At 33.0% G+C, this 16,306-nt stretch overlaps 4 protein-coding genes across 6 annotated transcripts in view; 2 read left to right on the forward strand and 2 right to left on the reverse strand.

Annotated features, from left to right (window-relative positions):
- The window catches only part of LOC125878425 (ATP-dependent Clp protease proteolytic subunit-related protein 2, chloroplastic), a 204,749-nt gene that overhangs the window by 179,239 nt on the left and 9,204 nt on the right, over positions 1-16,306 (forward strand). The gene's annotated exons all lie outside the window — the stretch shown is intronic.
- LOC125878423 (F-box protein At2g17036-like) lies at positions 952-3,658 on the reverse strand. Its single transcript, XM_049559674.1, has one exon. The coding sequence runs from the start codon at positions 3,550-3,552 to the stop codon at positions 2,479-2,481; it is 1,074 nt and encodes a 357-aa protein (XP_049415631.1). The 5' UTR covers positions 3,553-3,658; the 3' UTR covers positions 952-2,478.
- LOC125843185 (F-box protein At2g26160-like) lies at positions 7,705-8,841 on the reverse strand. The gene has a single exon (XM_049522402.1). The coding sequence runs from the start codon at positions 8,809-8,811 to the stop codon at positions 7,705-7,707; it is 1,107 nt and encodes a 368-aa protein (XP_049378359.1). The 5' UTR covers positions 8,812-8,841.
- On the forward strand, positions 12,939-15,536 carry LOC125878426 (uncharacterized protein At4g22758-like). 2 transcript variants are annotated; one of them, XM_049559679.1, is made up of 3 exons: positions 12,939-13,329; positions 14,037-14,247; positions 15,110-15,536. In XM_049559679.1, the coding sequence occupies exons 1-3, from the start codon at positions 13,000-13,002 to the stop codon at positions 15,331-15,333; spliced, it is 765 nt and encodes a 254-aa protein (XP_049415636.1). In that variant the 5' UTR covers positions 12,939-12,999; the 3' UTR covers positions 15,334-15,536. The 2 variants fall into 2 exon arrangements, with proteins under 2 accessions (XP_049415636.1, XP_049415635.1); XM_049559678.1 differs by having other exon boundaries at positions 12,942-13,329; positions 14,034-14,247.

The raw sequence follows: 16,306 nt of genomic DNA on the forward strand, positions 1-16,306 counted from the left end.
AGCAGCAGTTCGCCATGATTTACAAACAGCACCAAATATAACGAAATCCTCTATCTCTGTAACAAGCTTTGCGATCGTAACAAGTAGATCGTATGAAAGTTCAGACCAATTCGCCATAGCAAAAAGAGGCAAAAGAGAATAATTAGACAAGAATTTGCTCCTAGTACGTAATTTATACTAACATCTTTTTTTCCACTTATGTGAGACCTAGTAGAATTTGAAAAAGATTCAAAACCTTATTTTTATTTACTATATTTTTCTTTTTTAAATTTTACTCTAAATTTTTTTATTTTTATAAAATGACCGCTATTTGAATTATGGTTTTATGTTCAAATCATATTTCATATTTTTTTTAGGAAAAGTACATTCAAGCAACTAAATCTAACTTCAAAAATATCAAATAAAGTGAAAAAATATTTACAATGGTATGTAACATCTCGTATATGCAATCTTTCTATGACATTACATGATATCTATTATGAGATGTTATTCTTAAGAGCAGATTTGTATGATTTAGATAAATTTAGTCGAGTTGGGTGATTTTACTTGTTTTAAAATATTAGGGGTATAAATTAAACCATATATAGAAAAAGTACACTAGATTCTAAATATTCATCGCAAAAAGTATGACCAAACACAACTCCAACTTAATTTTTTTTAATGTTCCAGTTTCCACATAGTAACAGTCTAACAGAGGAGATAACTATACGTGCATTTTTAGCCAAAATATAGCTATGTACATGTGTTAGGAATGACAAATTTCATCCAACAAATAAAGAGTATTGCATTGTTTTAATCATCTAATCAAAATTTAAAAAACTATATAATTCCGTATAACCCACCACCCAAGAAATCAATATCTCTATGGAGGTAGAACAAAGTTAAAGATAAATTCTTGGTTTTTAACAAATTGGTGCAACAGAATACTAGTATTGCTCGACACTAATAGATCATATTTCCAGAGGAATGGAGGGATGTAGTGGTGTTCAAATTCTCCGACTACACGATGAGAAAAGACATTCGTGAACTCCTCTTCTTACCATTAAGTGGCTTTCACTCATTAATAGTTTCCGGCTAAGGTAAAGGAGGCAATGGTGGTGTTGGTGACATGGCTAGCTGTGAACGCTACGCACAATATCTCAGTATTGGCACTGAACTGCAGGCACTGCTGCAGGGGCAACAGCTTGCCCTTCCCATAACTTACAACCACTAGTCATAGACTAAGTTGCTTGGACTCTTCACGTTCGATGCCATACCCGTGTTGGATTCTCCAAAAATACACTACTTTTTGCGGATCCAACATGCACCCCTTGACATTTTTGAAGAGTCCGAGCAACATAGGTCATAGAAATAGATGTGTAAGAAGTTCTCCATCTCTTGCAATCTACTAACCTCATACACTCCAATATTTTGTACCACTGCAGGTGGTTACTCCAAGCCATACGTACAGGGAGGCAAATGGAGTGGAGGACAACCTAACAAAGATAGGTCGCAGTGCAACTTTTTTGATAAAGTCGCGGTTTTTGATACACCACTAGCTTTTACTCTTGCAGCATTAGCCAAGGATCAACAAGGACAATACCAACGCAGAATCATCTTCTACCACGGCAATAGCTGCAGATTCACAGTAGTTCTGGTACTCGTCCCACTCCCCCTTTTTTGTGTAATAATCCACAGGATCAACCACAAAACAGAGCTGCAAAATAAAGGAATTACATCTGACTACAAATATACTTTTTAAAATTTTAGGAGTTTCTAGGCCATAAGTTCTTTACTCTACTTCCCGTAAAGATTCATGGTCCTTTCCTCTCAACATGATAACTTTTAAACAATGAATAACAATTACAAAGTAATTAGGGGTCGTTTGGTTGGGAACTAGTTATCCCATGATTAACTATCCTGGGATAACGTATCACACCATATATATGGGATAACTTATCCCATCACTATGCTATAAATGGTGGAATAAGTTATCCCAAACATGTCAACCAAACAACATCAAAATTTTATCCCCAGTACTACTTTTTTATCCCAGGACTATTTATTCTTATCCCTCACACCAAACGAGCCCTTACAGTCTACCGAGCTATCCTCTGATGTGTATTACCAAGTGCTAACCATCTTTGAAGGGCTGAAAAGTGATAAACACTAAGACTTCGCACTCAAAAGTTCTAATCACTGAAAAACACTAGCAATTCACAACTAAAATTATGTGCTGGAAGGAGAAAAAAGCAGACAACATCTCATTAAAGAGGTATATTTGCATAGTGAATATCACAAGCCTAAATCATTCATAGGAAGTATCATCAATATTTACGAAGATTGAAATTCAAAACATAAACATACAGACACGATTACGATCAAAGAAAGCAAATAATTCTTAAAACTTTACTTTGATAAGACGGAAAACGTAAATAAATGGCCAAAACTAAAAGGCTAGAGAATGTCGCGGAGGTATGTGCAATTCCCTTTTTGATATCATAATGATGGGATAACCCAAGTTGCCGGGTAAATAGGATTAACAGAAACGCCCGCATAAAAAGATTGAATTTTTCCATCTTCAAAGTTGTAAGCTCCCATATCTTTGCCATCTCCGTATTTCCAATTATCAGTAAAATAGATGTGATTAGGCTTCACTCTTATCGACTTAGATGTGTCAATTGAAAATGATCCATTCCTCCCTAAAAAAATTGCACTATCTCCCAAGACTTTAATCTCTTTTGCTTTACGTCTAATTAAATCGAGTTTCCATACTCGAAAGTCATAGGTCGTATAGGATCCAAAAAAACCATCATACTTACAAAATTGTGAAACAAGTAACAGTGCACCGGATACTTCGACAAGATAGAGCTGCTTTCGCGGACCATAATTGTTTTTCTGAATAACCAATTGAGGTTCATAATCCTCATCAATAACCCAAACTCCGCTAGAAGTAATCATATAAAACTGTCCATTAAAGTAGTGTATGTCCCATAGTTCACCAAATTCATCAACATCATCAATTGGAGTCCAAAAGAGATCTCCAGGTCGCCAACAAGCCAAATAACTTTTATGTCTACTATACGAAATAATCACAACAAAATCGGACGAAAACGAAGGATTAGCAGATAATATAATTTTATTGATAGACACATAGCTATTTTCATGAGTTGGTTCCCAATCTCTCAAACCAATATGGGGAGGAAGATGAATTTGAGCATGTGAAAAAGGGTGCAATAATTTCATCTCTCCGATACCTGCATATTCGACGGTGGCAATCCATCCCATTGTTGAAAAACATTCTCGATTTCTAGATCTAGCTTCTGGGAGAACTACTCGTGTTATTTTCTTCTTCGAAAGAGAGTAAAATTCACGATAATCATTGGCGTCGTCTCTTTCAACAGCCAACATAAGCAATGGAAGTTGTGGGAATGGTCCATCAAAATTCTCTTTGGTAGCAGCAATTCGCCATGATTTACAAACAGCACCAAATACAACGAAATCCTCCATAACTGTAACACGATTTGCTATTGTAACAAGTAGATCGTATGGAAGTAACGACCAATCCGCCATAGCTAAAACTTAAAAGGGGGCACAAGAGAAGAGTGATTTTACTTTTAGGGTTTTTGCGTTTTGAGGAAATTTATGTAAGCGCTCAACAAGAAGATTTGTTGGAGGAAAATTCGGACCCAATTCGAGTTACTTTTGGATTAAATTTGGATGGGTCAAAAAAGAGTTGGATCAAAACGGACCCAATTCGAGTTATTTTTGGATTAAATTTGGGTGGGTCGAAAAAGTTAGATCAAAACGGATCAAGTAATGAATTATAAAACAGGTGAAGATTGAATCTAACCCAATTTTACTATGTTGTAATTGTTTTGTTTATTTTATTAAAATATTTAGTACCTAGTAAGATTATTTTTCTTTCTTTATTATGACTACCTATAACAAATCAAATTAGGAAAAATATTGAAAATATTTTGACAAAATTTCTCATGAGTCAATTTGAATTGCATATCAATCCAATTTTTATTAGATTGAAATGGATTAGCTGATAAATGGACGGATTAATAACCCGACCAAAATTTAAACGAATTAGGCAAATTGAGTTTGATTTTACCACACGAAGTATTAAGGTAAACTTTGTCTATCAAACTTCAAAATCAAATACTATCCAGTATTGGCACAGAGACTCAGGTGCTACTGCAGGGGTTACAACTTGTCCTTAGAGTTGTTCAAAATTACCAAATCGAAATCAATAATCCAAATCATCGATATATAAAGTCCTTCCATTACTTTTTACCGTCTCAAACTTGATTATACTGAAACTTATGTTGTTGTTGTATCGATAGAGATGTTGGTTCCATCTCTAAGGTGATAGAGGACTCTGCACTATCTCAATGCACACATAGATTGTTGATAGAGGACCTTGTTCATTAACAATAATGAAGTAATTTGATGACAGAACAGAAATCATACATATAGTGATATTTGCTGAAACTAGGAAATATTCCACCTCCTCGATCAGTAACGATGATATTTATTGAGAGCATTAGGAAATAGCAACTTAATTTGTTTCAGTGTTGGAATATCTGCAAAGCTAAGAGGATCTCCTCGAGCTTCTCACACCCTCTTATAACAAGTGTTTCAAGCACTAAGGCATCCCACTTTGAGATATCTAAGTATTACTAGTTTCAAAAACTCAAGTTTGTGGAACGTGATATCTCCAAGGCACCACTCTTCTAATGGACGAAATCCTATCCAAAGCTGACATATACCGCTTAATTGGAGATACCTCTGTATGACACACACATCCACCATATCACATTCAAGAGTTACAACTCGCCTTAATATCCTCAAATTTTCCAATTTAGAGGATTCTTCAAACATCCCCTGCTTATTGATTTCCCATTCTTCAGAGATTTATTCTCACAGTACTTGACCTTACCATTATATTATTACTCTGAAACCATTACATATCAAGAAGTTATAAAACTGATAAAGAGAGCAAAATACAGAACATTCAGAAAAAAGAACAGTAACAACAACAAATTAATGCAAAAACCAAAACATAATAACAAAGGAAAGAAACTACATATATGTAAAACAAGATTACAATGTAAGAGATTAATAAATAATTCCCTAAACTTTATATTGATAAGGTGGAAAACAAAAATAAATGACCAGGAAAAGCTTTTTGAATCTAAAATATCAGAACGACCGCATAACCCAAGTTGACAGGTACATAGGACTAACATGAATATCATGAGTAAAAAATGTAGTTTTTCCATCTTCAAGATTGTAATCCCTTATATAATTGCCACCGTGTTTGTTGAGGCGTAACTCTCTCCCATTACCAGTAAAATAGATGTGATTAGGCTTCACGCCAACAAACCTAGAAGGGTCAATTGAAGTTGAAGCAGTACACCCCAAAAATAATGCGTTATCTCCCAAGATTTTAATCTCTTTTGCTTCTCCTTCGATTAAATCTAGTTGCCATACTTGAAATTGATATTCGCCAGAAATTTTTCCAAATAGTTACCATAGTCACAAAATTGTTTAACAATTAATAGTGTACCTGATACTTCGACTAGATAGTACCGTGTAAAGTATGGACTATATGTATCATAATTAAAGTTTTTCTTGAAAAGCAAGCGGGGTTGATCATGATTATCAATAACCCAAACTCCGTCATTAGTGATCATATAAAACTGTCCTTTGAAGTATTTGATATCCTGGAGCAAACCACAACCTTTAATATCAATTTTGGTCTAGTAAAGATCTCCAGGTCGCCAGAACGACAAATAAGGTCTAAGCTTACAATAATAAAGAATCATTACAACATAGTCGGATGTTAAGGAAGGATTAGCAGATAACACAACTCTATAGATTATCACATACCTTTCATCTTCCGAATATTCTATCAAGCTAGTACGAGGAGGAAGTTGAATTTGGGCACGTGAGAAAGGTTGCAATAACTTCATCTCTTTATATCTTACTGTACAAAGCCATCCGAACGATGAAAAACAAACTCTCCCTTTAGCTTCTGGGAGAAACTTTCTTTTTGAAAATAAGAGTAAAATTCTCGATAATCATTGCCTTCATCAGCAGCTAACATAAGCAACGGAACTTGTGGCGATGAAAAATCAAAATTTTCTTTGGTAGCAGCAGTTCCCCATGATTTACAAACGGCACCGAATACAACGAAATCATCAATACATGTAACACGATTCGCTATCGTAACAAGTACATCGTATGGAAGTTCGGACCAATTCACTGTACCTTTTCTCATTGTTTTGGAATTCATGTTTGTGATTCAATCACGGTGGATATTTAGTAAAAACTAAAACAACTCCTGCTGCCTGCTGCCTGCTAGCCCCAAACCTTGAAAAGGGTAATTATAACAGTAATCTTCTTTGTAATTTACGATATTACATTTAGCTTTTATTTTTGAATTGTGTAACAATATATTACTTTATTTATTATTAACCTAATATAATGTGATTGGACTAATTTACCCTTTTTGATTTGCTCTTTTGTTTTGTTTAAATCTAAAGTTCATGGACTCAACTCAATATTGGAAATTCGGGTAACAACTTAATAGTACTCCTGATGATAAGTAGCCTAACATGAAAGTGTGACTTAACAATTGGTTGGGGAATTTCACAAAGGGTGTCCAGAAATAACACAACATTCTTTTCGAAAAGTGGAAAAAACATTTGCTATTAGTGATATTCAAACACACAAACATTGCCTCAGTCCAAGCATCTGAAACCACTGGGCTACAATAGCTTGTTGTGTTAAGGTTAATATATGTTATATAACCATTTCGTATATCATTTTACTTGTATATGAGGTATTTTTTTGGACACCCTGACAACCATCTTGCTACGCCATTGTCTCCGGACATAATATCTTGTAAACATATGATATATTTGAAAGACGTTTGATTCAGACATTAAAATGTAAAAGTATTTTTCCTCACAGTACATCATGAATAAGAATGAAGGGAGGAAGTCAATTGCCCTTCTCTAACTAACTGTAGGAAAATCCTTACACAAGCCCAAATAAACCATGAACTTGACCTACAACCCTAACTGTGATTCTCTCATAAGAAAGAAGGAGACGAATCTGCCTAAATAAGGAACCCTTTCGAGGCTTAGTGTGAGTCACTTTTGACCTAACAACAAGTGCTTCAAAGTATGTTGGGAACTTGGGAAAGCATAGACTGCCTGCAAGTATGGTGACCACAACAAGTTCTATCATTACAGAATGATAATTCAGTGCACATTGGAACATCAAAGCCACGATTCTGAATGCCTTTCCGGATAATTGGATCAACAAGGTGGAAAATCTCCGTCCAGTTGTTCAGAGCATCCCTGTTAGATGGAATAAGCCTAGCATTGGTATGATCAAAATCAATACTGACGGTAGTTATTTTAGCAACAATAATACGTCCAGTGAAATTTTATAAGAGGGGTATGAGACGGAGGAGAGGTCCTTCAGTTCAAGTGTGCAGCAAATCAAGTAGTTATGAAAAGGCAAATCGTCACACTAATGAAAACATAGAAACTAAACACAATAGACAAAAGATAGTACTCCATAGATATGAAAAGCAAGAAACTACAAATGTAAAACAAGATTACAATGTAAGAGAATAAATAATTCTTGATAAAGTGGAAAACAAAAATAAATGACCAAGAAGAGCTTTTTGAATCTAAAATATCAAAACGATGGTGTAACCCAAGTTGACATGTAAATAGGACTAACAGGTGAATCATAATGAACCGATGTAATTTTTCCATCTTCAACATTGTAAGCCCTCGTATATTTGCCAGCATCACTTTTGTGGGGGGAAAGTAAATCTTTCCAATCACTAGTATAATAAATGTGATTAGGCTTCACCCCTATAAACTTAGAAGTATCAATCACAGTTGAAGCATTACACCACAAAAAAATTGCTCTATCTCCCAAAACATTAATCTCTTTTGCTTCTCCTTCAATTAAATCTAGTTCCCATACTTGAAAGTCATATTCAATATTGGGTATAACTAGTTTATTTCTTTCAAAAAATTGCGCAACAAGTAATAGTGCACCTGATACTTCAACTAGATATAGATGCTTTGAGTGCGTATTTCTCTCATACTTAATGGTTACCCAGAGAAGCAAGCGGGGTTCAAGATTATCAATAACCCAAACTCCATCACAAGTGATCATATAAAACTGTCCTTTGAAGTAGTGTATATCCTTGAATAAACCACATCTGTCAATATCAATTTTGGTCCAATGGAGATCTCCAGGTCGCCAAAAAGCCAAATAACTTTTATGCCTATAAGGATACGCGATCATTACAACATAATCGGATGTAAAGGAAGGATTAGCAGATAACACAACTTTGCGGATGATGATCATATCTATTGATTCTGAATATTCTAACAAGCTAGTATGAGAAGGAAGTTGTATTTGGGCACGTGAGAAAGGGTGCAATAACTTCATATCTCTTATAACTCTATCTTTATATTCCACAGTGCAAAACCATCCTTGGGTTGAAAAACATTCTCGCCCTTTAGCTTCAGGGAGAAAGACTTTGCGTGAAACTTTTTTCTTGGAAAGAGAGTAAAATTCTGGATAATCATCATCTTTATTAGCAGCCAACATAAGCAACGGAACTTGGGGAGATGAAAAATCAAAAATTTCTTTGGTAGCAGCAGTTCCCCATGATTTACAAACGGCACCAAATACAACGAAATCATCTATACATGTAACGCGATTCGCTATCGTAACAAGTATATCGTATGGAAGTTCAGACCAATTCACGGTATCTTTTTCCATATTAGAGCAAAAATAATAATGAATTTGCTTTGCTTTTGCCTTAAACATGAGGGGTGTTATAGTTGCCGGCCCTAAACCTGGAGATAAAATAAAGAGATAATATCAGACATAAAATAAGGATTAGACTCTTGGCATAGTTTTAGTCCGGATATTAAAAAAAATTATTAAAACATCGCTTGCCATGCAGCGATTTCTTTAGAAAAAAAATTTACTGATTATTTTTTCCTTTTTTAAATTGCTTCTTTTTCAAGGCAGCAATTTATTTTAAGCAAAAAAAAATCTTTTTAATGAAATCGCTGCCTTGCAAGCGATTTTTTTTTAAAAAAAAATTATATTTTTAAGAAATTTCAATTTTAAAAAGTTTCTTTTTTGAGATAAACGCTGCCATTTTTAAAAGATTTTTTTTTTGACAAAATCGTTGTTGGGGCAGCGATTTTTATGCTTTTTAATGGAGTAACGGCGTTAATTTTGTCAGAAGAAAATTGCTTCGTCACGAGCGATTTTGTCCTTTTGGTTTTAAAAAAAATTGATGTGCCCTTTTGAAATATTTAGCGAATTTTTTTACCCTTTTGGCTCCGAACTCGTTAGATAAGGATGATAGTTGGACAGGTTGGATTCAATTTGGACGGGTTATAACCATATCTATCCATCTCTCCAAATATAAACATAATATCTAGTGAGCATATATGATATATCTAAAATAAGTTTGATTCAGACCTTAAAACATAAAAAGTCTTTTTACTCACATTTGAACATAAGAATGAAGGGAGGAAGTCAATTGTCCTTCTCCACCTAATTAACGTTGGAAAATCCTTACACAAAATCCAAATATACCTTGAACTCGACCTACAATCCTTGTCATAATTCTCTCATAAGAAGGAAGGAGACGAACCTGCCTAAGGTGCCCTTTCGAGGCAGTGTGAGTCACTTTTGACTTTTAAAAAAGTGCTTAAAAGCTTTTTTTGTGTGTTACTCTTTTCTTTTTGTAAAACCATGTTAATAAGATTTAGCAAAAATTACAGAGCCAGAGGGGGACATGGCAACCCAACCTCCAGACACAAAAAAAGCGTTTACAGTAGAGTTAATACTCCTAATTAGAGATCTTGTCTAAGACTAAGAGTTTTGGCACATTGAAATGCTATAAACCTAGATAAACATCGAAGTAACCAATAGCTAGATTTAGCCTAAGTTGGGGGCTTGTAGCACCAAGAAGAGTGTTTTTTTACTCGTCTTCGAAAGGACAGAAGCTGCATCTTATCCATTTTAAGGGGGCCAATAGCCTCCTTAGGAAGCTCTTCTTTATGTAGGAAAATTTTATCTTCTTGAAGGGTGGTTCATGCTTTGCAAGAGCATCTGCAACTCCATTACTTTCTCTATAGCAATGACTAATCGCGACATTCTTCTGATGCATTTTGTGTTTGCATATCATCGATTATATTATGCAGCCTCCAAGAGAGTCTGGTCACCCTCAAACACTATAAAAATACTTAAAAGTTATTTTGACTTGAAAACACCAAAAATAAGTTTAAGTTATTACGATATCAAATTTTAATGAAGACTTATTACCCCCAGACTATTTGATACCGTATTTTAAACATATATATTTGCCCACGTGCAAAATTATAAATAGTAATGTGTCCACGTGGGCACATATATACCTTTAAAATACACTATTAAATAGTTCAGGGGATAAAAAATACACTATTAAATAGTTCAGGGGTAATAGGTCCTCCATAAAGTTTGGTATCGTAACAGCAATTTCGTCCAAAGTTGAGGTATTTTTCATTAATTACAAAACTAATATAACAAAAACCTAGTAAATCATCTTCTTCTTAAGTTGTTCAAAACATTACATTTGCATCTTCTTCTTAATCTCTTTTGGGTCTTCTTCAATTAGATCTAGTTCTCATACTTGAAAATCATATTCAGGATCGGGTCCAACTAGTGTACGAATTTCATAAAATATCGCAACAATTAATAGTGCACCTGATACTTCGACTAGATAGAGTTGCTTTGAGCACGAACAAGTTATACCTTTTTCAGTTGTAAGGGGAAAAAGTAATAATGAATTTGCTTTGCTTTTTGTCTGCTTTGTTATTTTGATTTATGTGTAACAATCTATTTATTATTAACCTAATGAAATGCACTCAATCTCCTAATCACCCTCTAAGAAGGGTATTAAAAGAGTTAAGCTTCCTACAGAACTCTAGTTATGCAAATCTCTGTAATAATATTCACCTATAACTAAAATTCTCAATTTCCTTTTATTAGCATACTAGAAACAATTATTATTAATATTTTTTGGAAAAATGCATAAGTACCCCCAACCTATGTCCGAAATCTCAGAGACACACTTATACTATACTAAGGTCCTATTACCCCCGTGAACTTATTTTATAAATAATTTTCTATCCCTTTTCGGCCTACGTGGCACTATCTTCTGGGCCCAGAGCGTGTTGACAATTTTTTCAAGAATAGTGTCACGTAGACCGAAAAGGGGTAAAAAATTATATATAAAATTAGTTCGAAAGGGTAATAGGACCTTAGTATAATATAAGTGTCTGAAATTTCGGGCATAGGTTGGGGGTACTTATGCATTTTCTCATATTTTTTTAATTTCTTTTCATTTTTACATGGAGAAATAAGTAGTATTTTTTTCTCAAAATATATATAAAGGAAATTATATGCCAAGATGAAGAAACAAAATCTTGGTGGACTATTGTCTTTTTCACCCAATTAATCACCGACCCATCCTCAATCACCACAACAACCACACGCATATATCACAATCACCCTCATATAAATTTATTTTTTAATGCTTTATATTATATAAAAATATAAATATAGTATGTAACTTATTTGAATTTATGTTTAATTAATTCAGTGAAGTCAACTTTTATAAATTTTTAGAGATGTTGAAAAAAAGTAAGAATCTTTAAATCTTTTAATAAAATATGAAATTCAAATTCATAATCTCAATCATATCTTCAAATTCAATTAATATCTAATTTAATTATACATTCACACGTCTGAATCATAATACATATCTTAATATTCAACTATTATCTAATTAAATCATTTATTCACACGCTTAAACCATAATACATACTCCCTCCGTCCCTATTTAGTTGTCCATATTTCCTCTTTTAGTTGTCCCTATTTAGTTGTCCATTTTGACAAATCAAGAAAGGACAACAATTTTTTCCTATTATACCCTTATTTAAATAAAGTTGTCATAAATAAAGTAAATAAACTTATGAACTTCCCAACATTGATTAGTTATCTTGAGTTAATTTATTTTGGACTTGTAAATTGTACTATAAGGGTAAAATTGTAACTTTACTATGCTAATCATTGTTGCCTTAATCTGTGTGTCATTTCTAAAGTGGACAACTAAATAGGAACGGAGAGAGTATCTTAATACTCAATTCGATTCAATCATTTAAATATCTTAATTTTTGAAAAACTAGTGATAAGAGTGGTATGTCAATACCCGTGTTCATGAATTTGCATAAAAATTAAATGCAAAATTTTTTCCTTACATGGAAATAGAGACAAAATTGTAACGTGAAAAATTGAACTTACGCTAATAAGATAAATATTCAATTCAACTAAGCTATTTTCAAATTTTACCTTCCTTGTAAGTATACAATTACTGAAATATTCACTTTATTCTTTTTTATTAGTCACAATTTCCTTTTTGACAGTTAAAAGATAGAGTATAAATTTTGACTAATATTTTTATCGGAATATTCTAGGATGTATGCAAATTCTATCAATTTTTAAATTTAGAAAAGAGTAAGATGTGATGTATTCCCATATTTTTATTATATTGATATGAAAATAATTTATAATATATTTTATATAGTTTTTGAATATTTAAATTTTAATTTTAAAAATACCTGATTAATATAAAAAAAATCTACTTTAACTTTAAAAAATAATTAAATTAACTACCAAAAAGTAAAACGCGAAAACTGAAAAAGAACGAAATGAATATAAGAATAAAAAATAAACGGTCACCAGTAACCACCTTGAAATTCCAAGCAACTTCCATTTTTGGCATTTTTCACACATTTCACTTTGATTGTATTCATACGCCATCATGTACCTGTATATATACGCTTCTAATTAGCAAACTGCAAAATTAATTAAAGTACACTCTAAATACCAAGTTCATTTATACATATGTCAGATAACAATATCCGGCGAAGATTTCCGGTGAGCCGGAGAACTTCCAGCAGAGCACTAAAACCGTCGCCGTCGGGTAGTCGGAGGTATACGCCTGTGCCGGTGAATCGCCGGTCATCGAAGCAGCACAGGGATACTAATTATAAGGCATTAGAGAGAAGCAAATCGGAGCCTTGTGTTTTGAAAATTGGATTTGTTGACTTTGAAGATGATGATCGCCGGGATGCGATGGCGCAGTCGTTGGAAATACTTTTCCGGCCACAAACTTGTTCGGATTTATTCGTGTCGCCGGATTATCTGATTTCTGGATCTCCGCCGAGTTTTCAGGTAATTTTCCCCTTTTTTGGATTTTTGGGGGAAATTTTGGGAGTTTGTTTGCGTGCTATTCGTTGAAATTCCATTATTTGAGTAAATTCATTTTATTTGAGTTTTGACTTTTGATAATGCTACTAATAATACTCAATTAGAAACTTGTACTAGATGCATGAATGAATTAATGGAATAAGATTATCGTGCCATTATACAAAATTGAATTCAGTATTTAAACTTTACGAGTTCTGATACTATTGTTGTTGGTAGCGGATATTTCTTCCCCACCTATAATGATGTTATGAAGTCAAAGCTATTGCAATTTAGTCATGCTAATTGTGTGAAAATCAACAATCGCCCAATTGATAGTGTTTGTTTTCACATTCTTTGTTGCGTGTATGACTAGTAATTTACTAACCAGCGCTAAATCAACTTGAAATAGTCCAATATTTGCATCTCATTGTAAAATTACAATCCATCCAGATGATATATATAATTGTACTTCATAGAACTAAGGTTATATCACTTTTTAAAATATCCTCACTGCTTACAAAATGTTCTGCGTACCCCACTATTAGAATCAAGTCTTTCGTACTTGACCAATCTATTGGAAGTGAGGGTGTCTTACTACTACTCCCTTCAAGTCAAAATCACACAAAGGAATTGAAACGAAAGGAGTATTTTTATTTTTGATGTCTAATATGTTGGAGGATTTTGTGCAGAAGGGGTATAAGAAGGATGCAAAAGTTGTGGTTAATGTGACAGTTGAAGGAAGTCCAGGGGCAGTAAGAACAATGGTGAAGTTGGGATCAAGTGTTGATGAGACAATAAGGCTTGTGATTGACAAATATAGTGAAGAAGGCCGGACTCCTCGTCTTGATAAAAACAGAGCTCATTCATCTTTTCAATTGTACCAATCTCACTTCAGTCTTCAAAGTAAGTCCTAAACCTCAACTTTACTAAATCCAAATTAGTTTTGGAGATTAGATGGTATTCTGATTATAGGTGTCAAATGAGTAGGTTGGGTTAAATTTAAACAAGTCGAAATGAGCGGGCTAAGCTTGATTTGACGGGTCTGGATAGACTGTATTAATAAATGAGCGGTCATTAACCTTCCTAAATGTTACTTCGGTTAGGGTGGTTGAGTCAAGATGGACTAAACAATGGGTTATCGTCCTCCCATATTTTAGATGAGTTGAATTGAGCTGGTCAAATAGGATAAGTTAATACGCGGATCAAACTTGAATAGGTTAAACACATCATGTTTTCGTGGGCTAATTTTATCAATTTTACATTTATGTATGTACTCCACAGTCCACCCTAAAAATTCACATTTATAATGTAAACAAATGTTGATTAGAACAATTAGTGATTTTTAGGACTAATATTGAATATATAATTATATAATCACTGGTATTTAAATAATTTTGGTGTAGAAGCCCTTTCTTTGTTGAAAGGTCAATTCTCTTGTGTTTGATGTAAGGTTGGCTGATTTAACTTAAAATATTAATCTCTGGCTCACCCAGTAATTAATCACATTATTTAGATTGGTCTGTGATATATTGACTATTTTATCAAAGATAATGTTGTTTTTTGGTGTTAGATTAAAGAAAATGTTTGAATGACACAGTTGCCTATGTTCTGTAAGGGAATGTCATGTTGTATTTCAAGACTTAAGAATTTGATTAATAAATTAATACAGCTATTGCAAAATTTCAACTATGCTTTTAATTAAGTCCAAAATAAGTTAGGGTCAATTATATGATCGTTATAATTTTGTATTTTATTATTTATATAGGCTTGAGCAACACAGATGTGATTGGAGATGTTGGGAGCAGAAGTTTTTATCTTCGAAAGAGTAATAGTAATGGAAGTAATCAAGAAATAACTACAGATCAGATTGCTCCTGTTAAGGCAAATGCCCAATCACTCATTGTCTTCGATGGATTCTTTGGTCGCAAGATAAATAAAATCATTAGAAGAACATGTAGGCTGTGGAAATTTCTTGGTTGCATGCAATGACACAACATGACTCGTAACAAAGGTGAACTCAGAATTTTACTTATTATACGATAGAGTAGCATGAGTATTTGATTTGCTACTCGATCAACATATTATACGATATGTTGCATGGTGATATTATCCTTCCATGTTATTTTTATTATCATCCAAACAGTAATGGATCACTGTAAGATCCATTCATTTATAAAGCAAAATATTGTATAGATTTATATATATCAAATATTTAAATACAAAATGTCATGGGATCGAAAAGATACAAAAGCGCATGAATACTCTCCCTAATTTGAGCCACAAAAATAATTTGAAATCTTGGAGCTATGTTCCCAAATGTTTAAGCGATTTTAGTTCTTTAATTTATAAGTATCTTTTCTAGCTTGTTTTATCCTACTCCACCTAAACGTTGAAAAAAGTATATTAATATAGCTTTTGATACTTGAAAAATCTAGATTAGATTGTACGCTAAATCAAACACACAAAAAAAAGGATTTTAAAAAAACAATACAAAAGCAACACGAAAGTAGAAAATAAGATGTAAATAAAATGGCAAGAAAATTAAAAAATCTATAATATTTTTTTTATTTTAAAATAAATTGATTTTTTTTCATTTTTTAATTAAAAGATATTAAAACTAAAAGAATAAAAATGTTTAAAAAGGTAAAATACCATTCTGACCAAATTTTTTGGCCATTTTTCCTTAAAGAAAATCATTTTTTTTTCTAACAACACGTGTTGATGAGATATCATTGTCCTTAGCTTGGAAGGCTAGAGACTATAGTCGACGTTGTTTCATTATTACTCATTCAATTCCTTTACGAAGATGAGCCAATTTACAAATATAAGATGTAAATAAAATTTGAAGATCAGGAAACTCGCTATCTACTAAATATGATCTCATTTTAAAATTGAAGAACATTTCTTATTTAGCGTTAGAACAAAAAAAAATATTTAAGTTTTGAAATTCGAAAAATATCAG

This window comes from Solanum stenotomum, chromosome 10 (assembly GCF_019186545.1).
Source record: "Solanum stenotomum isolate F172 chromosome 10, ASM1918654v1, whole genome shotgun sequence".
NCBI lineage: Eukaryota > Viridiplantae > Streptophyta > Magnoliopsida > Solanales > Solanaceae > Solanum > Solanum stenotomum.

Coding starts and splice junctions, on each gene's coding strand:
- LOC125878423 (XM_049559674.1), bottom strand. CDS start 3,552: ATGGCGGATTGGTCGTTACTTCCATACGATCTACTTGTTACAATAGCA.
- LOC125843185 (XM_049522402.1), bottom strand. CDS start 8,811: ATGGAAAAAGATACCGTGAATTGGTCTGAACTTCCATACGATATACTT.
- LOC125878426 (XM_049559678.1), top strand. CDS start 13,000: ATGTCAGATAACAATATCCGGCGAAGATTTCCGGTGAGCCGGAGAACT. Junction 13,330..14,033: donor GATCTCCGCCGAGTTTTCAG/GTAATTTTCCCC, acceptor GATTTTGTGCAG/AAGGGGTATAAGAAGGATGC. Junction 14,248..15,109: donor ATCTCACTTCAGTCTTCAAA/GTAAGTCCTAAA, acceptor TTATTTATATAG/GCTTGAGCAACACAGATGTG.